We start from the raw sequence: 26,219 nt of genomic DNA on the forward strand, positions 1-26,219 counted from the left end.
GAAAGGTGCGCGACAAGGTAGGGACTGGGACCGGAGGTACTGGGGGGCGGGGCTTGATCGCACAGGCGTGCGCTGTAGCAGTTAGTGGGACCGCAGCCTGACATGACATTGGCTAGTTCATTTACTGCAATCAGATGTGTTGATCCCCTCTCTTCTAAATATAGCACAGTGACACAATGTAATCCCACACAGGGCCAGAGGGGGTCACTGCAGGAAGTATAGGAAGAACAACAGTGACCTGGGAGAGCATACACACAGGATCGGACTATGTCCTCCAAGGAGTCACCACTCTCACCCTGTGCCCCTGAGCTTGATGACACTCTAGGGGGGTAAGACAAGGGCTTATAGGTCTTATATGCCAGGCTGCAAAAGCTGAAAGGGAAGGACCAGATCAGGGGAGGGAGGAGAGAGAAAGGCATGCCAGGGGAGAGAGACACACATGCTGGGGGGAGGGAGGAGAGAGAAAGACATGCTGGGCGGGAGAAAGACATGCTGGGGGAGGGGGGCGGGCGGGAGAAAGACATGCTGGGGGAGGGGGGCGGGCGGGAGAAAGATATGCTGGGGGAGGGGGGCGGGCGGGAGAAAGACATGCTGGGGGAGGGGGGGGCGGGCGGGAGAAAGACATGCTGGGGGAGGGGGGCGGGCGGGAGAAAGACATGCTGGGGGGGGGGGTGGGCGGGAGAAAGACATGCTGGGGGGGGAGGCGGGAGAAAGACATGCTGGGGGGGGGGGGCGGGTGGGAGAAAGACATGCTGGGGGGGGGCGGGCGGGAGAAAGACATGCTGGGGGGGGAGGCGGGAGAAAGACATGCTGGGGGGGGGGGCGGGTGGGAGAAAGACATGCTGGGGGGGGGCGGGCGGGAGAAAGACATGCTTTGGGCGGGAGAAAGACATGCTGGGGGGGCGGGCGGGAGAAAGAGATACTGGGGGTGCGGGTGGGAGAAAGACATGCTGGGGGGGGGCGGGCGGGAGAAAGAGATACTGGGGGTGCGGGTGGGAGAAAGACATGCTGGGGGGGGCGGGCGGGAAAAAGACATGCTGGGGGGGGGGGGCGGGAGAAAGACATGCTGGAGGGGCGGGCGGGAGAAAGAGATACTGGGGGTGCGGGTGGGAGAAAGACATGCTGGGGGGGGGGGGCGGGAGAAAGACATGCTGGGGGGGGCGGGAGAAAGACATGCTGGGGGGGGGGTGGGCGGGAGAAAGACATGCTGGGGGGGGAGGCGGGAGAAAGACATGCTGGGGGGGGGGGCGGGTGGGAGAAAGACATGCTGGGGGGGGGCGGGCGGGAGAAAGACATGCTGGGGGGGGAGGCGGGAGAAAGACATGCTGGGGGGGGGGCGGGTGGGAGAAAGACATGCTGGGGGGGGGCGGGCGGGAGAAAGACATGCTTTGGGCGGGAGAAAGACATGCTGGGGGGGCGGGCGGGAGAAAGAGATACTGGGGGTGCGGGTGGGAGAAAGACATGCTGGGGGGGGCGGGCGGGAGAAAGAGATACTGGGGGTGCGGGTGGGAGAAAGACATGCTGGGGGGGGCGGGCGGGAAAAAGACATGCTGGGGGGGGGGGGGGGGCGGGAGAAAGACATGCTGGAGGGGCGGGCGGGAGAAAGAGATACTGGGGGTGCGGGTGGGAGAAAGACATGCTGGGGGGGGGCGGGAGAAAGACATGCTGGGGGGGGGGGGGGCGGGAGAAAGACATGCTGGGGGGGGCGGGAGAAAGACATGCTGGGGGGGGCGGGCGGGAGAAAGACATGCTGGGGTGGGGCGGGCGGGAGAAAGACATGCTTGGGGGGCGGGCGGGAGAAAGACATGCTGGGGGGGGAGCGGGGGAAAGACATGCTGGGGGGGGGGCGGGCGGGAGAAAGACATGATGGGGGGTGGGCGGGAGAAAGACATGCTGGGGGGAGCGGGGGAAAGACATGCTGGGGGGGGGCGGGCGGGAGAAAGACATGCTGGGGGCGGGCGGGAGAGACATGCTGGGGGGGCGGGAGAAAGACATGCTGGGGGGGGCGGGAGAAAGACATGCTGGGGGGGGCGGGAGAAAGACATGCTGGGGGGGGCGGGAGAAAGACATGCTGGGGTGGCAAGGGACAGACATGCTGGAGGGGGTGAGGGACAGACATACTGGGGGGGCGAGGGACAGACATGCTGGGGGGGCGAGGGACAGACATGCTGGGGGGGCGAGGGACAGATGCTGGGGGGGCGAGGGACAGACATGCTGGGGGAGCAACTTGTAACAGACATGTTGGGGTGGAAGGGACAGACATGCTGGGGGCGGAGAGGGACAGACATGCTGGGGAAGGGGAGAGGGAGACGATTTAGGAACGAAAGAAGAAAAACACTTTGGGGAAAGAAGAGAAATATGAGAGGAAAAGATAGAATGACAAAGGGTGAGAGAGGCATTAGGGGGGAAGACATGGCAAAGTAAACCAGTAAACTTATGTTATATAACATTTGTGGGAGCTCCAAAAAATCTGCTCGTGACCCACCTCTCAACCAGGCAATAGGACCAAATGTGTGCCACTATCCCCCCTACTCCTGCCACAGGTAGGATAGACACCACACCTGATCTTAGCCAGCTTGTGGGTCTCAGTGTGAGGCTGGTTGTACTGGCTTTGCAATTTAAGGCTGGGTAGGTTTCACCACATTTATCTAAGTCAGGGGAGCGCAAACATTTGGAGCTGCGCCCCCTTACTTTTTTACCGGCGTCAAATGACACCGCAGGTGACATCACATGACCCCGTTGCCATGGCGACGGGCGTCAAATGACGCCGCGAGGTCCATCACATGGCCCCTTGGTATCATTTGACGCCATGGCGATGTGGCAAAACAAGGCTTCTGAATCCCGGTAAGTAGGTTACAGAGGCCTCGCACAATCCCCCAGCATTTAATTTAAATGCCTCTGCAACCGCCACGCCCCACCAGTTTGCGCACCCCTGATCTAAGTTATGGTCGGTGACAAAGGTGACAAAAAACCCTCCACAGTTAGCATATAGCAAATAAATATATCACTTGTGAGCACATTCACATGTCTTAGACAGGTCTGCAACCCTGCCTTTCACCATTATCACCCAGCATACAGTGCTTCCATTGCAGCAAGGGATTCTGGGAAATGACATGCAAATGAGCACAGTGTCAGAATAGACAGGTTATATGCGTGCGGCAAGAGAGAGGAGGCGTGCGGCAACAGAGAGGAGGCGTGCGGCAAGAGAGGAGGCGTGCGGCCAGAGAGAGGAGGCATGCGGCAAGAGAGAATTTTTTTTGTTTTCATCCAAATGTCTTGTTCTAGGGGGTGATTTTAATTGTGTGACCTCGAATCTAGACCGTGGCAGTGGTAGAGATGTATTAGAATATGATATAGTGTTACTAAATTATATATGTAAACAGGCTGATTTAAGCGATGTTTATAGAAGTCATAGCCCAAATACTCCAGGATATACATACACTGGCGACACACTTTATTCGAGCTCGGCTAGTCCCACGAATTCGGGTATACCCGGGTGTATTGAGGTTTGTGACTGTTTTCTGCCCGAGTGCATTGGGTTATTTTCCAGGCAGGGATTGAAGCATTTTATTCCCGCTGGCTGCAATACTGCACAGTGTATATATATATATACTGCATTACAATTCATGAATTTATGCCATCTGGTAGACACACGAAGCATTGCAGCCTATTAAATCCTAATCATTATCATTTAACAGATCAGCCGCCCGTCAGCCAGGCATGAACCCAGGCTGGGAAGGCAAATGCAACGGGGCTTGTCAGAGGTGAGGAGCGGCGCATTCCAGGTATCTGCCAGGTACATACTGGGTATTTGCTCGAATAAAGTGTGTCGGTGCAGTACATATGTGGGGATAGAAAAAAAACAGAATAGACAGGTTATATGTTAGGAGCAATGATAAATACTGCCAGCTGTAGATTATCACCTGTAGAATATTCTGATCATACTATTCTACAAATAACTCTACACTTAGACTCCTCTGTGGTTGCAGGGTTTGGAAGCTGAACTCTTCCATGTTACAGGAGGAGACTGTAGGAGGAGGTTTCCTTCAGTTCTTCGAGGACTGTGTGTCCACGCAAATGTTGTATCCCAATATAGTGCATCGGTGGGATGTTACTAAAAAAGACATAAAAAGATTTTTAAGAAAACCTCAGATCTAACAAACAAAGTGAGGTATAAGAAGTACAGTATTTGGTCCTCCGATCTAAATTGTTGCAATTATATACGGGAGTGCAAAATGGCCAAAAAGTGAATTCTGAGCATTATAAGCTTGTTAAAGAAAACATGAGGTTATTTCAATAGGAAATATTATCCTCTTTAACAAATGAGAAGGATTTTGGTGGCTATGGAATCTATTCCCCATGAAAATTGTAAAACCAGACCTAAAAAGGTTAGATGTGGTCTAAGAGATGCACAGGGTCTTTGTATTTCTAATATGATGTTCAAGTGCTGACCACTGAACAATATATAGGATACTAATTAATTAATCTCCAAGGCTAGTGTTGTAGAGAAGGGGCAATGGTAAAACAAATGCTGATAAAAAAGTGTTGTTACCAAAAAAGTCCTCCAATAATAATTAATAAAACCTAGCCTCAGCTTAGGGCGCTCAAACAACCTATGTGATAAAAGCAAATGATAAACAATAATAATTAATATCACACATAAAATGAATTGTTATTATAAAAAACAGAGAGTTACTAGTCCAATCTTGAGGGTGCTGCTATCTTCAAAAACGGGAGGCAACCCACGCGTTCCACAATGGTACTAGAAGAGATAGAAACAAGAGAGAAGCGCACTCCTCATAGGTATGTTTCTTTTAACTGAGCAAAAATGATAAAAATGCACTTACGACAAATCAGTGCATCAAGAGCAGTTAATAGAAGCACTTTTGTGGTCTCCGTAATCCAGGGACTGTCTGCAGTGCTCCTCTCACCATATCTGACACGTCCGTCAGGATGGTGTATCCGGACACGCTTCTCCCTTAGCCCTGGTGCTTTCGCACCACGTGGGGGAAGCGCCACTGCGTCACTCCGTCGTGACGTCAGCTTGATCCAGGCATCCAACACCAGAATGAAACGAGGAGCAAGGAGGGATGGTCTGAGCTCCGTAAACTTCGCAACCAGGTTGTGGTTCACCCACAGTCTTCTCTCCACAGAAAGGGTTCTCGTGACTGTAACCTGTGCAGTTGAACAGGTTATAGAGCATATAAAATAAATGAGAGAGAAGAGAGAGGTGGGGTTATAAAGTCCTGGGAGACAAGATGGGCGGGTGTGCTGATATAAGTGTGTAAATGTTTTCTGTTTCTGTATATAATGTAAATAAGATGTTAAATTGTATTTTAATTTAAGTTTGTTGCTTTTGTATTGATGTTTGTACATTTGTTTTTTGTATAATAAAAAATACCCTACATTACATATAAAGCCAGGACTGTCTGATCCTGTCCCTGATACTCTGCAGTCGGTTGGTTAGTTCAGCGGTGCGCAAACTCTTCTCCCTGCGCCCCCTGCCTGATCTCACTCCCTGCTCGCGCCCCTCCCGATGCTCGGCTCCGGCGTCAAATGACGCTGCAGAGATCATGTGATGTCGTGTTGCCACGGCAACACAATGTCACATTACCCCCACGGTTGCCATGGTGACACTTCGCTGTTAAGTTAAGGTAAGTAAAGTTACAGAGGCCTCACACGATCCCCGGCATTTCATTGAAATGCCTTCGGGGAAGCGCGGGGCCTCTGTAAGGGCTCGTTCAGGGTGCCTGCTTTGGCATATGGAGGGCGCAAGTGCGCGCGTTGCTGGTGTAGGAGACGTCCGATCATCCCCTGCCGACAGCCTGGGCGTTCTGTCGTTCAGTGGGCGTGTCTTTGACGTCACATCCTAATCCTCCCGGCCACAGACAGAGAGCAGGGATGAGGTGTTGCAGCCTTGAAATCATTCTGAAGAATGATTTCATTGGCTGCCTTGGTCCCTGTGACGCTGCTTCAGCTGCAGTAAACGAAATTTTCGTTTACTGAAGCTGTCGTCAGCGGCAACTCCTGGCTTCGGAGGCAGGGCAGTAGCTACCCTGACAACAAGTATTCAATTTGAATACTTTGTGTCAGGGTTCTGCTCGCCACAAACCAGGGTCGGACCGCGAGGCTGAGGTGGGGTTGTAAAAGCACCGACCTGAGACCGCGCAGGCTGATCCGGATTGCGCAGTTCGTAGTCATATGTCGCAGGATCAGGATTGGAGAAGACAGCGTCGTCGTTGTACAAGCCAGGGTCAGAACAGGAGACGTCAGGATAAACATTGTCCATGCAGGAGTTCGGCAACAAGGAGATAGGAGAAACCCGCTTCAGCTTAGGAGCGCGGGGTTGGCCTTTGCGCGAGCGACGACCATGGCCCATGGTGCTGGTCACAGGAGATGGTAGGCAGACCAGAATAGCACACCGTCTTGCTGCACGGGTGCACCAGTGCTACAGCGCAAAAGTCCTGAGCGGGCAAGGGAATCCACTGTTACAGCGCAGGAACCAGGACACGGCCTCTCTATATTAGGGAAAGAGTAGGCCCCAGGAACCAGGAAGCTGTAGATACAGGGAAACCTCCGCTACAGTGCAGGAATCCAGGACACGGCCTCTCTATATTAGGGAAAGAGTAGGCCCCAGGAACCAGGAAGCTGTAGATACAGGGAAACCTCCGCTACAGTGCAGGAATCCAGGAGACTGCAGAACGCAGGGACGAACCTCTACTTTAGTGCAGGAATCCAGGAGGCTGAAGGACGCAGGAACGAATCTCTGCTTCAGCACAGGGGAACAAGCGGCTTGAAGGAAGCTGAAGGATGCAGGACGTAACCTGGAATCAGCATTGGAGAACAAACGGCTTGAAGGAAGCTGAAGGACGCAGGGCGTGACCTGGTATCAGCAAAGGGGAACAAGCGAGAGCTTGTGGCAAAACAGTTGACATCCAGAAAGGACTATGCTCGGCAAGGAGCATTATGGGCAAGCAATACTTAAAGGCCAGCGGGCCAATCCCCGGCGGGGGTGTGAAGGTCCAGCCCTTAATGAGTGAATGCAAGTATAGTTTGCAATGAAAGGCTGCACAGCTGCAGTAGATACCAGAGGGAGTGTGTATTGCTTTGAGTGAATCCAGGCTGCAGCAAACCTCAGGAAAGCTGTTCCAGAACTGCACCGGTCTGCAAGGTAAGGTAACCAGTAAACCGTGGAGCGGATTCCTTACACTTTGTTGCTCACGGCAGCACGCACGTCAGCACGCCCGCCCGCCGAAGCCAGCACCTTGAACGAGGCCTAACCGCTGCGCCCCACCCCCAGAAAATCTCACCCCCCCTGAAGAGTGGGAAAACCCTGTACTTGGGAGGAAGACCTCAGATCAATATTTGTCCTAATAACTTTGTGTCCCTGGAGACAAAACAAATATGTTTCAAGTGACCAGCGACGCATGAAATGAAAGAAAATACAATATACAGCTACAGTATTTACAACAGCGCAAACATGAAATCAGTTTCTCAAAAAACCTAGTCCCATTTATAGTGAAATTCAGAATAAACTCAAGTGCTGTGCGGGCCTGTGTTACACTAATGCATGCTATGCACAGCCTCAGATAAGTACAAATATACACACATTACTGCAGAGGTTATGAAATGTAAACTCACTATATGCTTTCCTATTTAAAAACAACAAAGAAGGGTAGGGGGCCGTGCTGGTCCTTTCTTCCCTATAACAAAGGCGGGAGAGGGAGGAGGGGGTATGATACCTTTTATTGGACCAACAAGTTGATATGTTACAAGCTTTCCAACCTCTCGGGTCCTTCATCAGGTCCTACCCTGGGAGGTTGGAAAGCTTGTAACATCAACTACTTGTTGGCCCAATAAAAGGCATCATACCCCCTCCTCCCTCTCCCGCCTTCGTTACTTCTATCTTCAAACTATAACACCCTGTTTGTATTTCCAGCGTCCTTAACGAAGATAAGAAAAAATTCAAGACCTGCAGTCAGATTGGTTTCTACAGGTACAGCTGCGAGATTACATTGAAATGCTTTGCCAGCCTTTCTGGCGCTGAAGGGGTTACTGGTTTTGCGCAAAGTTCAGGCTACAATGATTTTTTGATTTTTTTTTAAGATCAACGTATAATATATTATTTGGACTTTATCATTGGTTGATGTCAATATTACCAGGGTTCAGAAAAAGAGGAAACCCAGCAGATCATCAGATGCCTTTCTCAGCTTCATATTAACGGCACTGATACCTGTTCTGAGACATAGTGACCTGCGCTGTAACAGGCAGCGCAGTGACACAGATAATACATTGCTTTTCAACCTTTCAAGACCTATGTTGCCCTTTGGAAGTGTATCATGACCCTGTTTAACCCCTTAAAGAAGCAATCCATGCAATTTCCTACATGTGTTTTTTTTTAATATTAATAATAAATCACTTTTGTAGTATTAGATAATACACACTACATTTTTATTTTTCAAAATTCAACTCGGAAAGCTGCAGTTCAAGCAATAACCTACATGTGTGTTTTTTTTTAATAAATCCGTTCTGTACAGTAGTATGAGATTTTTTTTAAAGACATTTTTAATGTATTCTAATGTTCTAAATAACAAGCATTTTTATTTCTATAACAACCATTTACAAAGTGACATTCCCTTCCTCTTCTGAGTAGAATGTAAATGCGTGGTGCTAAAGACCGATAACAGACAGTATAATTGAATGAGTAAAGAATACTTGTAGTAGGATCCCCAAGATAAATACTTGATTGAAGACAACAGGTATTGGGTGTAAACTCCTGGATAGTGAACTCACCACATAGTGAGAAATTAACACACATTGGCACCAGGAGTCATAAGCATATAACTCACCCTAGATAATACCAAAATGTCAGAGATCATAGCCAGGAAAACATGTAGCAAGCAAGTGACTCACTTTTGAAGCTGCAACGTCCATGTAATCCAGCAGTGGGGGTCCTTAGGTGTGCCTCCGTCCAGTGGGTATGACAAGAGAAAAAGGAGGAATGGTGGAGCACTACAACACATGTCCATAGACAAATAAACAAACAGGAGAGTGCGCTTCCCATAAAAAATAATTATTTAATGGGCATGAGGACAAGAAAAGGACAAAAAAAGCCCCACCAACGTTTCACGCTTCTCAGAGCGCTTTGTCAAGGTATGCACAACAAACTTTATTGACAAATATATAGAGAGACATTTTAAAACAAATGACCAATGAACATAGCACAAGAGCAACACACCCTCTATAATTACTAATGCTCTCCTGATGTGTGAGAGATCAGGCTACATGTGCGGGTTTAGCAACCGATAGTCCTGCCCCTAGCAACCAATCCGGAGTCCAAACAGGTCTAGCAACAACTCAGGCTAAGCGCTTGCGCAGTGTCTGGCTGTGAATAGATCCGTTGGGACAATGGAGGCTACTTACATGGCGGGAGATCGGCGGCAACAGCACGCATAATGCACCCGCGCACGTCAACCCCAGGAGACCGCAAGTCTCAAAACACCCGATGGCAAAAGGGGACCGGCGCGGCGGGCCAGCAACCGATGGTCCCACCCCTAGCAACCAATCCGGACTCTTGACAACCCTAACAATCACTCCGTCTACGCGCTTGCGCAGTAACCGGTAGTGGGTAGATTTGTCAAGGCAATGGAGGCACCTCAAAGGGCGGGGAAAGGCGGCGCCTGAGTTGTTGCTAGACCTGTTTGTACTCCGTATTGGTTGCTAGGGGCGGGACTATCGGTTGCTGGCCCGCCGCGCCGGTCCCCTTTTGCCATCGGGTGTTTTGAGACTTGCGGGCTCCTGGGGTTGACGTGCGCGGGTGCATTTTGCTAGTGTTGTGCAACATAATGCGTGCTGTTGCCGCCGATCTCCCGCCATGTAAGTAGCCTCCATTGTCCCAACGGATCTATTAGTAATTATAGAGGGTGTGTTGCTCTTGTGCTATGTTCATTGGTCATTTGTTTTAAAATGTCTCTCTATATATTTGTCAATAAAGTTTGTTGTGCATACCTTGACAAAGCGCTCTGAGAAGCGTGAAACGTTGGTGGGGCTTTTTTGCCCTTTTCTTGTCCTCATGACCATTAAATAATGATTTTTTATGGGAAACGCACTCTCCTGTTTGTTTATTTGTCTATGGACATGTGTTGTAGTGCTCCACCATTCCTCCTTTTTCTCTTCCTCTTCTGAGGCAGGATCTGGAACACCCCTTTTGCCCTCTCTCTAGCAGTGCACCAATTGTATCTAATGACTGCCTGGTCACATGATACTTCACACAGAACTTTGCTTCTTAGGTAATCTTCTGCAGCGCTAACAGTGATTTAAAGAACCCCCTAGCCGAATCATTGCCGATCGATCACAGGAGAACGGATCGATCGGTAACTTGGCTAATCACTAGTCTGTATGCAGATTGTATTGATGCACATATTGAATGGGGAAAAAATCTAAAAACGGCAGCTTAAACTGCAGCTTTAATGCCATTTTTAATGAGGTTTAATATACAGAGCATCCTTTGATTTCTATAACAGGTTTATCCCACCTCCCTAGCAGTGCAAGATCTTTGTAATACTTTCCTGTTTGGGATAATTTCTTACCAATGTTCCCAGCAGTTTGAGCTGCAAACTGTAACAATAGATCATGTTACCTTAGTAATATAAGAATACACTGTAGCCACTGAGTTACACTGACTGAAGGATTGATTGGAACTCAAAGGCAGCCATTTAGTGAACTCTGGGAAGCCGAAACTTTGCTGATCGATCACGGGAAAATTAATTGATCGGCAGCTTAGGTAGTTAGTTTTCAATAAAGGTAATCAAACGCTACATATATTAACACAAAATAATATATATTTTTTAATAAAGTGCCGCGCGGATTGTTTTTTTTAAAAGTGGTGACGTTTTGTTAACCCGTGAAAAATCTACGGCAGTGTTAGGGCGCTTATTTTAAACATATAATTAGCTTCCTATATTAGGGGGAATCCTTGATGGAGAAGGATTTAGGAGTGCTTGTAGACTGCAGGCTTAGCAATAGTGCCCAATGTCATGCAGTAGCTGCAAAGGCAAACAAGATCTTATCTTGCATCAAACGGGCAATGGATGGAAGGGAAGTAAACATAATTATACCCCTTTACAAAGCACTAGTAAGACCACACCTTGAATATGTAGTACAATTTTGGGCACCAATCCTAAGAAAAGACATTATGGAACTAGAGAGAGTGCAGAGAAGAGCCACCAAATTAATAAAGGGGATGGACAATCTAACTTATGAGGAGAGGCTAGCTAAATTAGATTTATTTACATTAGAAAAGAGGCGTCTAAGAGGGGATATGATAACTATATACAAAAATATTCGGGGACAATACAATGAGCTTTCAAAAGAACTATTTATCCCACGGGCAGTACTAAGGATTCGGGCCATCCCTTAAGGTTGGAGGAAAGGAGATTTCACCAGCAACAAAGGAAAGGGTTCTTTACAGTAAGGGCAGTTAAAATGTGGAATTCATTACCCATGGAGACTGTGATGGCAGATACAATAGATTTGTTCAAAAAAAGGTTGGACATTTTTTAGATGGGAAAGGTATACAGGGATATACCAAATAAGTAGACATGGGAAGGATGTTGATCCAGGGATTAATCCAATTGCCAATTCTTGGAGTCAGGAAGGAATTAATTTTTCCCCTTAATGGGGTTTTTTGTTTGCCTTCCTCTGGATCAATAAGTAAGTATAGATATGGGATAAAGTATCTGTTGTCTAAATTTAGCATAGGTTGAACTTGATGGACCTATGTCTTTTTTCAACCTCATCTACTATGTAACTATGTAATATTATCATTTATATTATACTATAACATTTACAAACCTTCTTGAAATATGAAATAAAGTACGGAAAAATAAAATGTTTGTGTTGGGAAGAATATAATAGCCATATGCAAACGTGGTCTCGGGAAACTCTTAGTAAACGCTTGTAAAACTCCAGGAATCCACAGGACAGAGAGTGCAAACCCGCAGCAGTAATACATGCGAGTTTGAGCTGCTGAGTCACTGGTAATGTTTTCTTAGGCCGCAGTTCCAGTCTGCACTGTACCATACGTGCCAGGTGGGGTGGCGGCTTGTGGAAAACACGCCCTTTGGTGAGATGCAAGAGATTTGTGACACGGGGGTGGGGGGGCGTGGTGGGGTTTTTGCAGGGTCATTGCCATGACCTCACGGCTGAACCGCCGGGGGCCGTGGCCACCCCTCCGTCGCAAGATGTAAATACAATTTTGTTGTCTTTGCAAAAACTGGTCGTAGAGTGCAGCTGCCAAAAGTGCACCAAGGTACATAGTGGGCCCAGCCCCATGGAGGGGCAGTACTCGAGGCGTGCGCTGTAGAACGGACTGGTGACCTAGCGTTACAGATTAGAATAACAGCCTTGCTGGCCTTTCTTAGACATTATAAGATGGTTTATACCAGGGGTGGCCATCTCCAGTCCTCAAGGGCCACCAACAGGTCAGGGTTTCAGTATATCTCTGCTTCAGCACAGGTGGCTCAATCAGTTTTTGACTGAGTAACTGATTGAGCCAACCTATGCTGAAGCAGGGATAGTCCTAATCTGACCTGTTGCTGGCCTTTAAGGAAGGGGGTTGGCCACCCCTGGCCTATTGAGTCATTGACTGAGCCACTGATTGAGCCACCTGTGCTGAAGCAGGGATAGCCTTAAAACCTTGAGGACTGTAGTTGGTTTATACGCGTTGTCTTCATATAGACGGCAGAAGCTCCTCCTTCCAGGCCGGTCACCGTACCATGCTCGGTTGGAAACTCTCACGGTGGGTGATGATAGTGCCACGCTGGAAATCCTTCATCAGGACACAAAGGTGAGTGGAAGGCATCCACACCAAGGCTGACGATCTAGCCCACAGCCCAATAGAGAGGGACACTGACCATGCTCCACCGTAGAGCCATATAGAGCATATCTGTGCATTCAAAGCCAGCCCATGCTTAACATTAACCACAGTAATAACTAAGGAGGGTGTGTCTGGAGAGGGGTAGATTGAATTGGATGCAATCTGGGAGTCTGGGAGTCTAGCAGTTGTGATAATTGGAGGGCTCCTTTTAGATTACCACTCAGCTAGGTATATTGGAGTTTCAATAAAGTACCTCTTTAAGGCCCTGATTCACTAAATAGTGCTATGTTTTATTACATCTTGAGTCCTATTCAAATGAATGGGAGATTTTTAATCCTAAAGTGTGTTACATGTGAATCGGGGGCTTGGAATGCTGGGGTATTTGAGTTAGACTCTTTGGGGGGGAGAGGGGGGCGTTCATTAAACTGACAGTGTTCCGACTGGCACTATAGGAGTTTCATGCATTACCCACTTGGATCTCCATTTTTAGAAACCATGAAAGAAAGTGTGAAAGAGAGAGTGTTACACATTTGAGCGCTTTTATTTCTTGCCACTCTAATATATGTCGCTAATAATAATAATAGCATGTTCTTGTATAGTGCTGCTATTTTTTACGTAGCGCTTTACAGAGACATTTTGCAGACACAGTCCCTGCCCCGTGAAGCTTACAATCTATGTTTCGGTGCCTGGGGCACAGGGAGATAAAGTGACTTGCCCAAGATCACAAGGAGTCAACACCGGGAATTGAACAAGGTTCCCCTGCTTCAAACTCTCAGTGCCAGTCAGTGTCTTTACTCACTGAGCTGCTCCTTCTCCCCAAATTGTACCGGCACCTTTAAAATGTGGGAGTCGCTCCCCTCCTACTCTTGCAAACTTTTACTCCCATTTGAGTTGGAAATTCTCCGTCCGTCTGGGGCGAAACGAATTGTTACTTCCAGTCGGTCGCCTGAAAAACGCTCTACAAGAAATCATTCTTCTTTCGTGCAGGTTCCTCTACAATTACAAGTCTTCGCCGTGGAGGGAGATATTTTGAGACTGAAAATTAATGAGGTTTCTCCGTTAAAGCCACGATACGAGGTGCCCGACGTCTTGGTAAAAGAACCCGCAACTCAGAGGTAACTCGTTTAAAGAACTCCCTTATTTGCGTGGGATTCAATATCATTCCTGCAACTGCGAGAATAAATGGCATGCTATTATTAAAATGGAGAAGAAGCAAAAAGTGACAAGCTGTGAGAGCTCATTTGCATGTCATTTCCCAGAATCCCTGGCTCCAGTGGAAGCATTGTATGCTAAGAGATAATAGGGAAAGGCAGGATTGCAGACCTGTCTGAGACATGTGAATGTGCTCACAACGTGGGATGTTTATTTGCTGTTGTCATGATAATCTCATGAGATATTAGGTATTTGAATCCATCTGGTGCTTCAGGGGTTAATGGGTTACTATTTGGGTTTAAAGATACCATGTATTGGGTTGGATTTCAAAGTGAACTCAATTGAAGTTGGATTTGAAAAGTACACAGAGAGGGTTTCGCCTTAAACTCAACATGGCTAAAACAGAGCTCCTCATACTTCCTCCCAAACCTGGCCCTACTACCTCCTTCCACATTACCGTCGGAACTACGATCATTCACCCAGTAGCCCAAGCACGCTGCCTAGGGGTCACACTCGACTCCTCTCTTACATTCGCCCCTCACATTCAAAACATTTCTAAAACCTGTCACTTTTTGCTCCGCAATATAACAAAGATACGCCCTTTCCTCTGTTGCTCGACTGCTAAAACTCTGACTCAGACCCTCATTCTCTCCTGTCTTGATTACTGTAACCTCCTGCTGTCCGGCCTTCCTGCCTCTCACCTGTCTCCCCTACAATCTATCCTAAACGCTGCTGCCAGAATCACTCTACTCTTTCCTAGATCTGCCTCAGCATCTCCCCTCATGAAATCCCTCTCCTGGCTTCCGATCAAATCCCGCATCTCACACTCCATTCTTCTCCTCACTTTTAAAGCTTTACACTCTTCTGCCCCTCCTTACATCTCAGCCCTAATTTCTCGTTATGCACCATCCAGACTCTTGCGTTCTTCTCAAGGATGTCTTCTTTCTACCCTCTTTGTATCTAAAGCCCTCTCCAGCCTTAAACCCTTTTCACTGACTGCCCCACACCTCTGGAATGCCCTTCCCCTCAGTACCCGACTAGCACCCACTCTATCCACCTTTAAGACCCACCTTAAGACACACTTGCTTAAAGAAGCATATGAATAGCACTGTGGATATTCTGAACACACGATACATAAAGCTTGGCCCCCTGCAGACGCACTTACCAGAAGTCCCTCCTACTGTCTCTGTACGTTCTCCCTACCTACCAATTAGACTGTAAGCTCCTCTGGGCAGGGACTCCTCTTCCTTAATGTTACTTTTATGTCTAAAGCACTTGTTCCCATGCTCTGTTATTTATTTGATTACCACATGTATTACTACTGTGAAGCGCTATGGGCATTAATGGCGCTATATAAATAAAGACATACAATACAATACAATGTTAACATCTTAGCCAGGCCTAGTGTTAAAGTGATATGGTCTAGAGATAAGAACATATGTGTTGCCAGAGATGAGTGCATTATGATTCTACTGACACTAACATAAACAGGACACTAGTTAAGGGATTTCAAAGCATTCCTTGAAGGGTTTTACAGTGTGACTATCCTATACCATACAAAAGATATGAAATATGGAATCATAGACTTGACAATTTTGATATTGTTTGGAAGGAGTTTTTTTTTCTGTCGCAAAGAAACATCAATCTCACAGCTGATTTATAACGGGGGTGGACAATATATTAGATTTTTAGATTTCAATAGAGATGTGTTTGGACCAAACATGTGATATCTCATGTTCCTGAAGCAGTGACCTCTGGGGAAAATCTATGGCATTTGGTAATGTATAGGGTTTCCTGTCTATGTTTATCTTTTTTATTTTGAGAAACTATTCTGCATTTATTGTAGTTGTATGTTCTTGTAATAATTTTTTTCTGTCATCTAAGCACTGTATTTTTTTAATATATTAAAACATTTAATAAGTAATGCTTTGGGTTCTGAATGAACTGTTGCACTCTCTGCAGAGAGTATTTACATTTTCGAACACAGTTTGCTACAACAGATTTTTGTGTGTTAAAGTACATTGGTTTTCCATAATAAACAGGGACCTGGGACCCTCCAAATATTAATATTTCATCTTTTGTTTGCATAAATATCCCGGGTGGTGGCAGCGTATAGATATGATTGCAATTGAGTAAGGGGTTAATATTAACTAATTGGAGGTACCTTTTGTGGAGGAGAAAGGTGAGTTGGCTATAGTAGCCGTGTGTATTAACCCTGATCGCGTATCTAAGTCACGTGCCCACTTGTGTGCTGTTCGTGACAGGTTTTATATGGGGACGGAAGGGGAGATATTGTTCATTTGAGGGACCCTTGTGAAGGTGAAAACTGGGGCAGCTTGCGAGCTGTGTATTAACCCTTGTCCTTTAGGGGAGATATTGTCCATCTGAGGGACCTTAGCGGAGGTGAAGAGTGGGATCGCTTGCGAGCGGAGTATTAACCCTTGTCCCGTATGCAGGTCACTTGCTCTCGTGGGCCGTATGTGACAGCTGTATTCTATTATTACATATGACTTTTTTTAGGTTTAGCTTGATCTTCTTATTCATCACCATAAAGGGCTGAAAACGACAGGTAAAGTAGTTATTGTGCATTCAGTGTTGGGTTCTTCTCATAGCCACTTTGTAACTCCACCTCACATTTGTATGTTGCAGATTATCTAATACAGTATGTGTAAAACGTGCAGTATTTTGAATTAGGAATTAAACATTGTGATAGTGTGTTTCTTGTATATCTTCTTATACCGTCTCCCCAGTTCTTTGCCATCCCAAGTCTGTCCCATAGAGCTTGCAATCTAGTGTTTGGTGCCTAAAGACACAGTGAGATAAGACTTTTTCAAGGTCACAAGCAGCAACCTTCAAAGGTAGCGTTGTTACCCCTACACCACTCCTATGTGATGATGGTAATATCATAGTGATAAGTAACCGCTTGAAACTGTGTTCCACAAAACGGTTTTGGTAACAGGGTTCTTTCCGACCCTTCCAGGCTGATTGCGTCCAAGACGGAAGAGGGCAGTGTGGTCCTGGAACATGCATCTGGACCTTACAAGCTGCACGTCACAGCAAAGCCCTTCTGCGTGTCAGTGACAAATGGCGACAAGCTGGTGCTCAGTGTAAACTCCCAGGGATTGCTTTACTTTGAGCACCTGCGCTCACCACCACCAAATAGGTATGACAGCCTGACACAGGGACATGGTATGTATCAAGCATTGCTCAAAAAGGACAAACGCTGCTTCAATGTATCAAGCGGCTTTGCCCCAAACTGCTCCGGTTATAGGAGCAGTTAGGGGAGGAGTCGGTGCAACGTTACACACATTAACAATAAACAAGTGTCCCAGCACTCACTGTCTCTATAGAAAGAAGCTCAAATACAGGAGTATGTCCAAAATGTCAAATGATTTAATTTAAACACAAGAAAAATAACCACTTGTAGTAATGCAACACTTAGGCAGAAAGAGTTCCAAGGAAGGGGAGTGGGAGGAGGGACACGGGAACAAAGTGAAAAGCACAATAACCATAAGGGGGGGAACTAAATGGAGTGTGCTGGGACACTTGTTTATTGTTTATATGCTTTAGGGGAAATAGGGTCCCCTAGGTCCCTTTGCACCCTGCACTACTATTAGTTAAATTATTTTGAGTGCTGTCTATCATTTGTTTTATTGCTAACGTTACACACATGTTGCTCCTGCAACGGGTGCAGTTTCCGTCTCTCTTGGCTCCAGATACATCTGGCAGGATTAGGTGCGTTAACCTCTGCTCCTGACTGAGAGATCTGCGCCGAAATGTAACACACAAGATCCAGAAAACCAGGCAATTTACAGCTTGCACTCACTGTACCAGAACAATGAAGTCGCGATGCACCAATTGCTGTCCGGGGTCTGATCCTGGGGAAGATCCCGCTGTGTGAATAGGTTCATTAGTAGCAAGGCAACTGTAACTTGTAGATTCAATACTAGGAAGGTAGCGGCACTCGTAGATTCAATAGTAGGAAGGTAGCGGCATTCGTAGATTCAATACTAGGAAGGTAGCGGCACTCGTAGATTCAATAGTAGGAAGGCAGCGGCACTCGTAGAATCAATAGTGGGAAGGCAGCGGGCACTCATATCTTCAATAGTAGGAAGGCAGCGGGCACTCGTAGATTCTTTAATAGGAAGGTAGGAGGCACTTCTAGAATCAATAGTAGGAAGGCAGTGTGCACTCGTTGATTCAATAGTGGAGAAGGCAGTGGGCACTCATAGATTCAATAGTGGGAAAGCATCGGGCACTTGTAGAATCAATACTAGGAAGGTAGCGGGTACTTTGAGTTTGACATATCCTCGTACGCGTTTCGGTCCCGGCTGAGACCTTGAGTGCCTGCTTTGTATTGACGTTTCCAGGGACGATCAGATCAGGGCGTTTAATGCCCATAACTGCTTTTTCTGTTCTCATGCTTGTTTGTTTTTTTCACAGTGCGACTGCGGGATGTGGGAGTGATTCGTCGGAGGTCTCCTCCCAGGTAATATAAAGGGAGAACTGAACAATAAATATCCAATCAAATGAGGCGACCAGTCTGCATCATCTGGGCTTCAACAGAACAGAGTTTTCTGATTGGTTGTTCTCACCTCCTATTCATATTTTAGGAATAGCCATTAGTTAGCCCGCCATTAATAAGCAGCGGTGCTGTGCTTCAGTGCAGCAGAGATTACATTTATTTTCAAAGACAAAGCTCTTAAAGATGCAGTCCAAAGCGGCACTTAAAACAAAAAAAATCTATATATTTTTTAATTTACGCAGCCTTTGATTACCTTTATTGAAAACCAATTACCTAGCTGCTGATCGTTCGTTCTCCCATGATCGATCAGCAAAGATCCAGGTTCAATAAATGGCCGCCTTTCAGTTTCCATCAATCTTCAATCAGTGTAACTCAGCAGCTACAATGTATCCTCATATTACTAAGGTAACATTATCTATTGTTACAGTTTGCAGCTCACACTGCTGGGAATATTGGCAACAAATTATCACAAACAGGAAAGTGTTGCAAAGATCTTGCACTGCTGGAGAAGTGGGTTAAAACCTGCTATAAAGGATGCTCAGTATATTAAACCTCTTAAAAATGGCATTAAGAGTTTAATAATAATATTTTAAAAAATGCAGTAAGTATTATATAATACTACAGAACTGATTAAAAAAAATACACATATAGGATATTGCTGGGATCTTTAAGTTATTTTGTAACAGTTCGCCGTATGTTAGGGTTATGTGTGGGATGAGGATCTTAAAACAGACCTCTTGTAATTTAACAAAGTAAAGGCGGAAGATTAGATTTGCGAAAGAAAAAGCAGTGATACTGTGCTCTCTCGTTCCACCAACACTCACGGAAGGGAAATCCTCACGCCTGAATAAATCCTTTCTTATCTCTTGTGTCAGGATGAGCTCGGACTCTGGAGAGAACAGTTTGGAGCGTTTGTAGACATTAAAGCCAGCGGTAAGACAATATTATGTTGCCAGGTAAATGAACCCCGTCACTGCCGGAGACACTAGCACTGCAGCTCTGAGTCACTTCTATCTGCACAGGGCCGACGTCTGTGGGGATGGATTTTTCGCTGTATGGATTTGAGCATGTGTACGGGCTCCCAGAACATGCAGACACGCACCAGCTCCGTGACACTGGGTGAGCGGATTAATTCCTTAACCCCTCCCCTGCCGTTTTTATGTATCACTTCATTTTCTGTCTTTACAGTTCCTACGTGTGACGTAGAGTGTAAGCTCTCCGGGTAGGGATTTCCTTTCTGATTTTGTGTGTTGCAATTATTGTATTATAATTCCCTGTACTGTATTGTCTCTGTTGTAAAGTGCTGAGTACACAGTGGGTGCTTGTAAGAGACATGTAGAGAGGTACGACCAGGGAGACAGTTTTGGGGGAAATTAAACAGCGACATTTATTCAGCCCTTTACTTTAAGTGATACAGTTTAAGGCAATATATGTGTGTGTGTGTGTGTGTGTGTGTGTGTGTGTGTGTGTGTGTGTGTGTGTGTGTGTGTGTGTGTATGTGTATGTGTATGTGTATGTGTATATATATATATATATATATATATATATATATATATATATATATATATTTTTCTGAAAGTGTCCTATGTGTCCGTGTCTGTATGTGTCTCCCTGTGTCCCTCCCCGTGTCCCTAGCGGCAATCTCATTGGACCTTGGGCCAGGCTAATGAGATTGCTCCCTTGGCCCGCCCACCCCCGCACACCTCTCATTGGCCTGAGGCGGAGTGAAGGAGACACACACACACACACACACACCACTAGGGAGGGGGGGGGTGTTACATACATTAGCGGGGCTCACAGTGTTAGCAGCACATCTCCCGCTCTCTTACCTGCCGGTCCCGGAGGCTCCGCCTCTTCCTCCGCCTCTCCCTGTTTCCCGCGCTTTCACCCCCCCCCGGCGCCGCTACAGTCAGCAGGGGAGCGGAGCGAGCGCCCGGGACACAGCGGGGGAGTGTCCACAACACGCTGCCTCCCGCCTCAGATCCACGTGGGAGCTGCCGGACGGGTGAGGGAGCTGACAGACGGGTGAGGAGCTGCCGGACGGGTGAGGGAGCTTCCGGACGGGTGAGGGAGCGGCCGGACGGGTGAGTGAGCGGCCTTCACCTCCCCTCACTCACTTCCCCTCCACCCCCCCCCCCGGCGCCGCGGGAGCGGAGCGAGCGAGCGAGCGCGGCGCCCGGGTCACAGCGGGAGAGCGGCCACAACACGCTGCCTCCCGCCTCAGATCCACGTGGGAGCTGCCGGACGGGTGAGTGAGCGGCCTTCACCTCCCCTCACCCCCTTCACCTCCCCTCACCCCCCTTCACCTCCCCTCACCCCCCTTCACCTCCCCTCACCCCCCTTCACCTCCCCTCACCCCCCTTCACCTCCCCTCACTCCACTTCCCCTCCCTTCCACATCCCCTCCACCTCCCTGCACCCCCCCTCCACCTCCCTTCCACCCCCCCTCCACCTCCCTTCCACCCCCCCTTCACCTCCCCTCCACCCCCCCTCCACCCCCCTCCACCTCCCCTCCACCTCCCTTCCACCCCCCCTCCACCTCCCCCCCTTCACCTCCCCTCCACCCCCGTTCACCTCCCCTCCACCCCCCCTTCACCTCCCCTCCACCCTCCCTCCACCTCCCCTCCACCCCCCTCCACCTCCCCTCCACCTCCCCTCCACCCACCTCCCCTCCACCCCCCCCTTCACCTCCCCTCCACCCCCCCCCCCCCTTCACCTCCCCTCCACCCCCCCCTTCACCTCCCCTCCACCCCCCGCTTCACCTCCCCTCCACCCCCGCTTCACCTCCCCTCCACCCCCCCCTCCACCTCCCCTCCACCCCCCTTCACCTCCCCTTCACCTCCCCTCCACCCCCCCTTCACCTCCCCTCCACCCCCCCTTCACCTCCCCTCCACCCCCCCTCCACCTCCCCTCCACCACCCTTCACCCCCCTCCACCTCCCCTCCACCCCCCTCCACCTCCCCTCCACCGCCCACTTCACCTCCCCTCCACCCCCCACTTCACCTCCCCTCCACCCCCCCTCCGCCCCCCTTCACCCTTTCCCCCACCTCTCCCCTCCCACCTCCCCCCCTCCCACCTCCCTCCTTCCCCACCTCTCCCCTTCCCTTCCTCCCCCACCCCCTCCCCCTTCTCCACCTCCCCCCTTCCCTTCCTCCCTTCACCTCCTGTCACCCCCCCCTTCACCCCCTGTCACCCCCCCCCCTTCACCTCCCGGCAACCCCCTCCACCTCCCATCACCCCCCCTTCACCTCTCCCCCTTCACCTCCCCTCACCCCTCTTTCACCTCCCCTCACCCCCCCTGCACCCCCCATTCACCTCCCCTGCACCCCCCTTCACCTCTCCTCAACACCCCCCCTTCACCTCTCCTCAACACCCCTCACCCCCCTTCACCTCCCCTCCACCCCCTCTTCACCTCCCCTCCACCCCCTCTTCACCTCCCCTACACCTCCCCTCCACCTCCCCTCCACCCCCCCTCCACCCCCCCTCAACTCCCCCCTCCCCCCCAGCCCCCACCTCCACCCTTCCCACCTACCCCCTCTGCCCCGCCTTCACCTCCCCTCCGCCCCCCTTCACCTCCCCTCCGCCCCCCTTCACCTCCCCTCCGCCCCCCCTTCACCTCCCCTCCGCCCCCCTTCACCTCCCCTCCGCCCCCCTTCACCTCCCCTCCGCCCCCCCTCACCTCCCCTCCGCCCCCCTTCACCTCCCTCCGCCCCCCCTTCACCTCCCCTCCGCCCCCCCTTCACCTCCCCTCACCATCCCCCTTCACCTCCCCTCACCATCCCCCACCACCCATCCTCCTCACCTCCCCTCCGACCTCCCCTCCGCCCCCCCTTCACCTCCCCTCCACCCCCCCTTCACCGCCCCTCCGCCCCCCCTTCACCTCCCCTCCGCCCCCGACATTTCATTTGCTGTGATTACCCCGTGATGTAACTTTTTGTGATCGTGGCTATGTGTATCCAAGACTTTTCAGTCACCACAGTCATACAGGAGCTGAGTATCTTCATGTACTATTACCAACTTGCATTCATTTTACTGCTTTCATCTATATGGGTCTCTCTCCTCTATATGTCATTTGTGATATCTGTGTTTGGGTCACTGAAGTACCTTTCTATTAATATTTTTTGCTGTCATGTACTATATTTATAGTATCATGCCTATAGGTCTTCCTATTATAGTGCCCCGCACACTAGCATAGTATGCCTGTTATATTCTACCATTTTTTGTTCATGTATTTTCTTTAGAGGTTTATTATTTATTTTCCTTTATTGGTTTCTTTTTTGTTCATTATCTCCTTTATACGACCGGCCGGTTGTGGATCACTATGGGTACTTTTTCCCCATAGTGGTTACATGTTCTGAGGTTTTGATCATATTATGGTTTGTTTTTTTTATGGTAGTCTAAGGGTTTTTTCTTTCTGGTGTTGTCCTATTTAAATTTATTTTGTTCAGTCAGGCAGGGTTTCAGCTAGCTGTTTTTTTTGTTTTTCATCTTATTTTGATTTAATAAATTACTATTATTATTTTGCATAATTTGTCTGAGTGCTTTTTAGAGGTTTCTTTTTCTGTGTTTCTATATCTAATTTATTCCTCTAGCACCGCCTAGCAGATATTTTTTCTGTTATTTTTTCAGTTATTTTTCTGTTAATTATAAGGTTTAGACATTGCATTTATTTTTTGGTTGTTGATGCGGTATTCATTTTTGTGTATGATATATATATATATATATATATATATATTATATATATATAGTATATATATATATATATATATATATATATATATATATATCCCTTTGTAAGGACTAACTCACATCCTCAGTCCCTATCTGCAGGGCTTGGAGGATAAGCCTCTTACCAACCTAAGACCCCAAAGTCCAAAAGCGATACCTCAAAGCAGGTGGCCCTTCATGTCAGTCTATGGGTCTGATTGGTGTCCATTGAGGGGCCAGCCTCTGCCGGGTTCGCTGCAACCTGGAATAGAGGTCTGGTCCCTGGTGTCTTGATGTCAGCAGACAGTCCTTCTGTGTGCTCAAGACAATCATCTCCTTTGGCAGCACAGTTGTGACTGTGCTCAGGAGTCTCTCTCTCGCAGTTTCCAGCAGGAGGTTTTTCTACAGGTCTGATTAGCCGATGGAGACTGGTTAATTGTCTTTAGCTGCAATTAACCAGTTCCCTGCTGGATTCCTCAGACCACTAGAGGCTTTCTTTTGAAGCCTCATTGAGACAGGGTAAAATCCCTGTTACAGTGCAATATAAATAAAAATATACATCCACACAAGTTTGCACCACTACAGACCCGGATATAATATATTAAATTATAAAACGTGACACAGAGTTTGATCTCATTGTAATGAGAGCGCTTGTAAGTCCTCCAGATGACACTCCCAAAAACTGCCACACAGGGTGAAAACTGGAGCAAAAATCTTCATACATTGGAGCCACAAGATAAAAATGACACAATGTGCATCGATTTTGTTCCATAGATTCCTGGATACATAAATCCAGCACGAGAAGGGGATCCCTTCCCCTGAAGAGCTGACAATCTATATATATATATATATATATATATATATATATATATATATATATATATATATATATATATGTGTATACTGTGTGGGGATAGATAGAACTAGTCACATTGTTCCATTGACTGTACAAGCTAATGCACAATGCATAAGTTCACTTTTCTAGGGGTATCCCTGCAAAAGGGGAGCAAGCTAAACAGGCAATTTGTTTATTTGTGACTCTACATTCAACATCTTAAGTCAAAAGTGCCTTTGTAGTTCATTATTAACCCTTGGCCGCCACAGGTTGCGATGCAGGCTATACCTATACACTACTTGCAGAGGTACCAGCTTCCAAAACTATAACTCCGTTTCCCCATCTCAGGGACGATGACGCGTACCGGCTCTACAACCTGGACGTGTTTGGGTACCCTCTACACGAGAAGATGGGTATATACGGGTCAGTGCCACTCCTCTTAGCCCACAAACCCACGCACACCTGCGGCATCTTCTGGCTCAATTCCTCCGAGACGCTGGTGGAAATCCACTCGAAGGCTGCCCTGCAGGTGAGAGGGGCCGGGGCGGGAGGGCAGATCTCACAAGGCATGGCCGCCACTTTTCTGGAGCTGGTTACCGAAGTAAAAACTAAAAACCGACAGAGGACAAATGTCTCCTTCCTTTAGGGATTTTTGAAGAAAAAATAAATTAATAATTGAAAAAATATTTGATCATTTAATGCCGGGGAGGGCAACTTCAGTCCTCAAGGGTACCAACAGGTCAGGTTTTCAGGATATCCCTGCTTCAGTACAGGTGGCTCAATCAAAGACTGAGCCTCTGATTGAGCCACCTGAGCTGAAGCAGGGACTGATTGAGCCTCCTGTGCTGAAGCAGGTATATCCCTAATACCTGACCTGTTGGTGCCCTTGAGGACTGGAGTTGCCCACCCCTGCTTTAAAGCAAAAATCCCCCCCCCCTCTCTTTCAAAATGGAGTTATACCCTTATTTGGAAAGGAAGGGGGTTCCTCAGAGTTGATCAATGGTTCCCCCCACCCCTAAGGACTCACCTGTCCATGAGATAATGTGACACAAACAAAACTAGAAATGTGGCCGCATGGTCCGTATAGAAAGTCGCGATGTTCTCCAATGATGTCACAGCTTTCTATTCTCCGCCATCTCACGGCTATTGTGCGTGTGGCAAGCAAGTATTATTGCCCAGTGCCGGTACGGTGGGATCTTGGGGGTCCCCAGAGGTTTGGAGGATAATGGAGAGAGCTCCAGTGCCGGTACTGTGAGATCTTGGGGGTCAGAGAGCTCAAGTGCCGGTACGGTGGGATCTTGGGGGTCCTCAGAGGTTGGGGGGATAATGAAGAGAGCTCCAGTGCCGTTACGGTGGGATCTTGGGGGTCCTCAGAGGTTGGGGGGATAATGAAGAGAGCTCCAGTGCCGGTACGGTGGGATCTTGGGGGGTCCCCAGAGGTTGGGGGGATAATGGAGAGAGCTCCAGTTCCGGTACTGTGAGATCTTGGGGGTCCCCAGAGGTTGGGGGATAATGGAGAGAGCTCCAGTGCCGGTACGGTGGGATCTTGGGGGTCCCAGAGGTTGAGGGGATAATGGAGAGAGCTCCAGTGCCGGTACGGTGGGATCTTGGGGGTCCCCAGAGGTTGGGGGGATAATGGAGAGAGCTCCAGTTCCAGTTCTGTGGGATCTTGGGGTCCCCAGAGTTTGGGGGGATAATGGAGAGAGCTCCAGTTCCGGTACTCTGGGGTCTTGGGGGTCCCCAGATGTTGGGGGGATAATGGAGAGAGCTCCAGTGCCGGTACGGTGGGATCTTGGGGGTCCCCAGAGGTTGGGGGGATAATGGAGAGAGCTCCAGTGCCGGTACGGTGGGATCTTGGGGGTCCCCAGAGGTTGGGGGATAATGGAGAGAGCTCCAGTTCCGGTACGGAAAACAGAACAAATATTGAGCAGTGACGATTGCTGCTTTAATAAAACCCGTCATGGCCGATGTTTGACATGTAGAGTGGTATTGAGACTGCCTCTCCTGGTGACCTGGGCATGTCACTTTATCTCTCTGGCCTCAAGCAGCTAAGCTAGAATGTAAGCTCTTTTGGGCAGGGACATATTGTGCCCGCAATATTCTATGTACAGTGTTGTGGACATA

The 26,219-nt window shown here is 48.4% G+C and overlaps 1 protein-coding gene across 1 annotated transcript in view; it reads left to right on the forward strand.

Moving 5' to 3' along the window:
• The first annotated feature begins 188 nt into the window (after positions 1-188).
• Positions 189-26,219, forward strand: part of GANC (glucosidase alpha, neutral C) — a 73,873-nt gene continuing 47,842 nt past the window's right edge. Inside the window, 9 exon segments of the mRNA XM_075613146.1 lie at positions 189-329; positions 7,940-7,996; positions 12,739-12,847; positions 13,865-13,992; positions 17,010-17,192; positions 18,473-18,518; positions 19,430-19,487; positions 19,577-19,673; positions 24,444-24,624. Of these exon segments, the coding sequence (XP_075469261.1) occupies positions 268-329; positions 7,940-7,996; positions 12,739-12,847; positions 13,865-13,992; positions 17,010-17,192; positions 18,473-18,518; positions 19,430-19,487; positions 19,577-19,673; positions 24,444-24,624 (921 nt within the window). The 5' untranslated portion in view covers positions 189-267.

The sequence above is a fragment of the Ascaphus truei genome, chromosome 9 (assembly GCF_040206685.1).
Source record: "Ascaphus truei isolate aAscTru1 chromosome 9, aAscTru1.hap1, whole genome shotgun sequence".
Taxonomy (NCBI): Eukaryota; Metazoa; Chordata; class Amphibia; order Anura; family Ascaphidae; genus Ascaphus; species Ascaphus truei.